Genomic DNA, 6818 nt, shown 5'->3' with positions numbered 1-6818 from the left:
GTAATTTTGTAGAAGAATACGATTTTGAAAAAAATCCCAGCCCGCATCTTCAACCATTTTTCAGAACTGCTCCCCCAAAAAACAAGCACACACTGCCTGACCAGAGCTGGAGAAGGGAGTACAAAAAATTCTTTATTACATCTGTCATTATTTTTTATTGTTACTATTATTATTATTATTATTATTTCTTTAGCATGCAAGCATAAGTATTGTGGCTGCAACAAAAAACTGTATTATCACAGAATACGATTTATTTATTGTTATTGGGATAATATAAATAGATAGATTACATAGATAAAAAACATAGATAAATGACCAACTCCAGCTTTAATTGTATAGAACTAATTAATATTATAGGCCAGCATGTAAAGGGAGAAAGTTGTAATGCATTCTCATTCTCTCTCTCTCTCTCTCTCTCTCTCTCTCTCTCTCTCTCTCTCTCTCTCTCTCTCTCTCTCTCTCTCTCTCGATATGTGCTGATCTGTGTTAGGGGTTACGAGGCACCGCCTACGTCAGAAGCTACTAAGATGGCGTTTTGATGACGACGCCAGAACGAGGACCCCTGCCCTTGCTCGAAAGGTACGTTATTTTACAAAAGAATTATGTTTTAAACCGCTTTCTGATTCACAACACTCGCTGTATATGTGAATGTCAAAGTGTCGTGAAATGTGTGAATGTGTTTAAGCTGGTAAAAGACACAGAATCGTCCTCCTGCCACCTACACATACCAGTCTAAGGTGGGACTGGCTTTCTCCCCTTTAAAGAACCGTGTCGTCTTAAACATTTTCACCATTTTACCTCTGAGGAAACGCAACATGGAACTGTAGTTGTGTTATGCTGAGATAAATATCATAACGTATTTGTAAAACGAATCTTATTTTTTATTAATTACCTGCTTCTTATTCGATTTTCCGTTCCACCTTAAATCGTGCAGTAGTTACTAGCTACCTTTATATTGTCGGAGGCGCAAGACTGTATCTGCTGCTCCATTTAAGGTGGACCGTATATTTGGAAATAAGAAGCCAAGCTCAGTTTCATAAATGTGGAAATGTGTTGTGGCTCTCTCCTTTTGCCTGTAGGCGATGAGTGTTTACAGCCTAGTTCCGCATTCAGTGAGCCTCGAAAGGCTCTGCGTCCATACCCTGTTTCTTAAGTCTTTAGTTTTCTAAACAAATCATGTTTTTTTCCAGACAGAGTAAATGCATTACAGCGCACAGGCGTTTAAACGGTTGTATTTGACCACATATCAGTCATGTAAAAATCAAGGATAGACCTAGGGCTGTGCTTTCTTAATTAATGCACGTTAGTAGAAGAGCTCATCTTAAAATTTTCTTATAAATTTCCTCCCTGAAATATGTTTAAGCCATGTACTTGGTTTATGTAACTAAACAGTCCTCATTTAATTTTACACGACCATTTTCCAACCTCTCCTTTTCCTTTGAACTACACTGACTGTTTGTGTGACTGCGTCTTTAAGACGGATCTCTGTTATCATTGGTCAGTTAGTGTTGCCTTATTCAAAGCACCGAGTCCAGGCTTGAAACTCGCCTTATCGCTTTAGTGAGAGTGGGTGGGGCTTAATTGCGGTAGGCTGAAGGATCACGTATATGTAAATACTAGAAATGTAAAACTGGCAAGAAATGAATTTGCCCATTATTTTCTCTAAACCTTCCAGAAGTTGTCTAATTTAATTTATTTGCTTTTTCTAAACGGTTTTGTTTCTGATTAAATAACATGCTGGGTAATTGCACTCACTGTATATGAACGCTGCTGCTTAATAATGATGCTGCAATATTTTGGTATTGAAAAAGCAGCAGTGTTCATACACAGAGTGTTAAATATTTTTCTCTTTGTTTTAGTGTATAGAAGCATATCAGTATCAAGATTAAAATGAAAATGTAAAATATCGTAATGTATGCGTGCAATTAAATTTCACACAAATAAATTCTTGAATTAAAAATAAAATTTGAATTAAAAACTGCAGTTTTAATTTGCCTTTAGGTATACTAGTATTGACAGTTCATTTATACAACGCTTTAGATGATTTGCATAAAAATGTATTTATAAAGTTGCACATTTATGAATCGTTTTGTTTTATAACACTTATGATAGTTAAAATGAAGTGTAGTGTAATGTTTGTAATGAGTATTCACACTCTAAAAATGAGATAAAGTCACGTTATCAAAAAGAACACCATGCTAGAAAAATGTCAAAATGCATATGTAAAAGTAACTACTTACATATTCTTTCCAGCTGCACTCATTCTGTTGCAAAATGTTTTTGAACATTGCATTTTCATTTTCTTAGACTACCCTACCTGTCAGTCATGGGACCATACTATATATATGCATTATTACAGAGTGAAAATGCCATTCAAAAACCATTAAAGGTTTTTAAAATAAGTGTTTTCTTAATCTTTGTTTTATACTGTTTCTAGGTCTCTCTCGGTTCGGGGTGTGGTCTCAGTCCTTGTTTCTTATTAATTATATGCTCAAAAGTCAGAATTTTTAATAATTAAAACAAATATTTATTTTTTAAATGATATTGTAGCTAGAGCACCATTGAATTCAGTTACAGCATTTTACAGTATTAAAAGTATTTACAGCATTTTTCTAGTATTAGAAAATAATTCTGCTTTTTCCTTTTTTTGTTTTATGCAGTCACCTCAATGAAAAACATCAAGGGCAGGAGATGGAGCTCTCAAATTATGCCACTCAACTGCTTCTGCAGCTCAACCAGCAACGCTCCAAAGGCTTCTTATGCGACGTTGTCATTATGGTGGAAAACACTCTCTTCAGAGCACATAAGAGTGTCCTTGCTGCCACCAGCAGCTACTTCAAGTCTCTCGTCCTTCATGACAACCTCATCCACCTCGACTCTGAGCTGGTGGATCCAGACGTTTTCCAAAAGATTCTGGACTTCATTTATACTGGCAAGTTGTCTGATGAGGGTCAGGGGACTGAGAGAGTACAGAATTTGAGCTCCCTTCATGCAGTAGCTAACTACCTCCAGCTTCATGACCTCGCAGGTCTGTGTTCCAGCAAGCTTGAACCTGGTGTGCTAGCCAGTGGAAAAGGCTCCTTGAAATTGCAAAGTCAGTCTTTTTCACCCACCTCAAAAACCTTGCTCAAGCAGGAAGCTGAAGAAACTTCATCTGATGTTGAGCAATATATAAGCATGGTCCCTCCAAAGAAGAGAAACAATGGTGAGACTAAATGCATATCCAATAACAAGCCAGGCTTTGGACTGGATTTGACCAAAAAGAGTTCTTCGTTTTGTGCTGTGGTTTCCCTGAGCAAAGAGGTCGGCCGTGTGCAGGGTTACTCTCGGTCCACTGTTTCCAGGACAACTGCTCACAGCCTCCCTTCAGGTGAAGGGAAGAAGTCTCCAGAGAAGGCCAGTGGCCTGGTTTCCTTTGATAGTGCTCAAGAATGGAGAAGAACCCCTCCTAGGGAGCGCTCCAGAAGGAAAGGCAATGTCAACGGTTATTTCCCAGTTATCAAAAGTGGATGTCACATAAGCCAAAATGTTATTCTCAAATCAGAATGGCCTGGAGATGGAGAGCACCAATGTGAAGATAATGACCAAGACCAGCAAGAGAATAAAGGATCCAATGATACCAGCCCTAACTTTGTTTATCGGCAAGAGTCCTACCTCAAAAACCCTCGAGGGGACAACCCTTATGTCTGTATTCCTTGCGGGAAGGGTTTCCCATCCTCAGAAAGCCTCAACTCCCATGTGGAAACACATATAGATGTAGAAATGGATGGCATCAAGGAGGAAGAAGATGGTGATGAAGATCCTGCTGCTGCAGTGCCACAAGAAGCCACAGGCAACCCAGACAAAAGCCCTCTGAAGCCACATAAAGATCTGGATGCCTTACGGCCATTTCCTTGCAACATCTGTGGTAAGATGTTCACTCAGCGTGGCACCATGACACGCCACATGCGCAGCCACCTGGGCCTAAAGCCTTTCGCCTGCGAAGAGTGTGGCATGCGCTTCACCCGCCAGTACCGCCTGACTGAGCACATGCGAGTTCATTCAGGAGAGAAGCCCTACGAGTGTCAAATCTGTGGGGGCAAGTTTACACAACAAAGAAACCTCATTAGCCACATGCGAATGCATACCTCGCCAACTTAGGCTAGGCTTGAGAGGATATAGCTTTTACTTCATGTGAATATAGAACAGACGGTTCAAGCCTCTCACAGGTCTAATAAAGTATCATTACCTCATTTAGTTACAGTTCTCTTAAAAAACATAAGTTCTCTTCTCTGAATATTAACTACAGAATGTTCCTTGTGGTACCAGTTACTTTGAAAGAGTGAATGTTTTTGAGTCTTTTACGGTTAAAAATGCAGAACGTTGTAGACGAATGCGCTTTATCTGGAGAAAACGAAAACCTCTTGTTTACTTGAATACGCTTGCAAACATTGCTACCTCAGCTTTGATTTTTCCCAAACTCCCAAATGCTAGCCTTTTGAGATTATGTTCACAATACGAAACATGATTGTTCTGTTTTTGATTGCTCCAATACCTCAGTAACTGATATGAATCAAAAAATATATAAATATATATAGTAATTGACTCAGTAAATGAAAGTACACTGCCTATGTCACAACAAGGGGTAGAGCTTGAAAACCAATGTTTCTGATGAACAAGGATTGTAATCTGATAAGAATTAGTGGAACAAGCATTATTACCTAATGAGTTTCAAGGAGCATTTAGGCATGTTTGATGTATAGTTCCAAAGAAATAATGAATGTTGAAAGATAATGAAATACTGTATTACTATAACCAAATCTATATTCTTACATTATACGTATTTAAGTGTAAGTCTAATTTATGTGTTTGTTCAAAGTTCTAAATCTTTGTTAGCCCACCAATCTTTCCCTTTCCCCATGCCTCCACCATTGGCTTATTTCAGATATATAATATTTGATGATTTTCAATTTACCACTTTGCATAAAAAAAAAAACAAATTACACTTATACATCTATTGTTATGAGACCAAAATGACTGTTGAATGGTGAATTATTGTAAATATTTGTTTGAATATCTTTAAGAAATTGCTTGGTTGCTCACTGATTCCAGGGTTTTGGTGGTTATTGCATGAACAGTTTAGTTCATAATCTTTTGGTTTTTCCTGTCAAGGGGTCAGTGAGAACACAGTTTTTATTATTATTATTATTATTTTTTTTTTTTTGTTCAGTGTAAAATGATTTGGGATAATGTTGATACCTTCATATTTTTGGATGTTCAGATATGAAACTAATGTTTTACTTTTTGTTCCATTCCAACAAGCTGTGCTTAGATGTTACTTTTTCAACTACCTCATGTTTTCAGGGTATTTATCCACTTTTAAGTAGGGTCACAACCCTCTAGAGCTCTGCACTAGAGACATGGACATTTTAAATACAGTTTCAGCATAGCTTATCCTGAAAATCTAAAAAAAAAAAACAGCTCAAGATGTCTTGATAGTGCATTTTCTTTCTTTTCTTTTTTTCCTTTTAAATCCCAAACCACAGAATGAGTTTACAAATAATGTTATCCGTTACACTGTCTGTACCACAATGGAATGTTGAAATATGCAGGAACTTTACAATATATAATGGACTTGAAACCGATCTGCAAAACTGTGACAACACTAGGACTTTTTCCTCTGGAAACCTCAGGGACTGTTTTTTGTTTTGGGGTATGTCTGCCCTTTTTATACCACAAAGCTCCAATTCCAATATTTTTGCAGCTATATTTTTCAGTGTTTTGAGCATGAATTACACACTTCTAAAGCATTCTGTTTAATCAACGCAAAAAGCCTTCATAAGGCATGGCAGCTGGATTCTATAGTCTTCTTTCCACTTGCAGTATATTTTACTAAATGATCGTGTTATTTAACATAAATTTCATAAGCGTTTGGAAAGAACTTCAAATTACATTGTTCAAAAAGTAAGAATTCTGTTGAATACCAAAGCACATTTTCTCAAAAATGAATGGATGCATATGAATGATAATGTACTTGACATGATGATTAAATGCTGATAATAAAAATAAGTTCTGTATCTGCTCTTCATTTTATGTGTTTTCAAACTTGTCTTTTATTCTAAACTATAACAAGAGGTAAATTGGGAGCCAATAAAATGAATTTTGACTGTTTTAGATACATGACAGCCCTGTTCCACCAATGACTAATGAGATGTGTCCAAACTTTTGACTGGTACTGTAATACACAGGAAGGGCATTTAATAACAATACCTGCTCTCTAAATAATGCCAGTGTCTTTATATTGACACCTAGATGTTTAATTTACTTGCAAACTTCGTGTCCTTAAAATCATTAGGGACTTTCCACTGGTTGCAGCACGGAAGTGTTCATTTGATCTCCCTCTGTTACATAAACATTTACATTTACAGCTTGTCCTGTGAACCCAGCTCTGCTCCAGTAGGTGGCAGCATCAAGGAGGCTCTATCTTTTGGAACTTTTTGTCTCGTTTTATCAATTTAATCAACATTAACTGATTTCTCTGTGTCTCTCAAATTTACTTAGAGACTACCATAAAAAGCTGTGTGTTTTATTCCTAATGTTTGCAGGATTTGGTCCTTATTGTTGCTCCTGCTACACTACAGCATTCTGAATGTCCACTGAAAATGTAACCTATATGATAAAGTTTGTAGGCACATTTTCCTGATGTTTCTTCTGAAATTGTGTATTCATAAATAGTTGGTCAGTAGATTGTCCCACACCTCTTTTGTTGGTTCAAGCAAATTCAAGCACATAATTCATAGAGACTGATTTAACATAAATATAATGAGGTCAGGAGGATT

At 37.0% G+C, this 6818-nt stretch overlaps 1 protein-coding gene across 1 annotated transcript; it reads left to right on the top strand.

The window, feature by feature from the left end:
* The first annotated feature begins 492 nt into the window (after window positions 1-492).
* On the top strand, window positions 493-6013 carry hic1l (hypermethylated in cancer 1 like). Its single transcript, XM_066649199.1, has 2 exons — window positions 493-579; window positions 2661-6013. The coding sequence occupies exons 1-2, from the start codon at window positions 539-541 to the stop codon at window positions 4138-4140; spliced, it is 1521 nt and encodes a 506-aa protein (XP_066505296.1). The 5' UTR covers window positions 493-538; the 3' UTR covers window positions 4141-6013.
* The last annotated feature ends 805 nt before the right edge of the window (window positions 6014-6818 follow it).

This window comes from Hoplias malabaricus, chromosome 17 (assembly GCF_029633855.1).
Source record: "Hoplias malabaricus isolate fHopMal1 chromosome 17, fHopMal1.hap1, whole genome shotgun sequence".
In the NCBI taxonomy this organism is placed as follows: domain Eukaryota; kingdom Metazoa; phylum Chordata; class Actinopteri; order Characiformes; family Erythrinidae; genus Hoplias; species Hoplias malabaricus.
The sequence above is the reverse complement of the archived record's forward strand: the minus strand, read 5'-3'. Positions and strand labels throughout refer to the sequence as shown.

Excerpts from the sequence above, each read along its gene's own strand:
- hic1l (XM_066649199.1), top strand. The coding sequence starts at position 539 with ATGACGACGCCAGAACGAGGACCCCTGCCCTTGCTCGAAAG. Across the intron at positions 580-2,660 it reads CCCCTGCCCTTGCTCGAAAG|TCACCTCAATGAAAAACATC; the intron begins GTACGTTATTTT and ends TGTTTTATGCAG.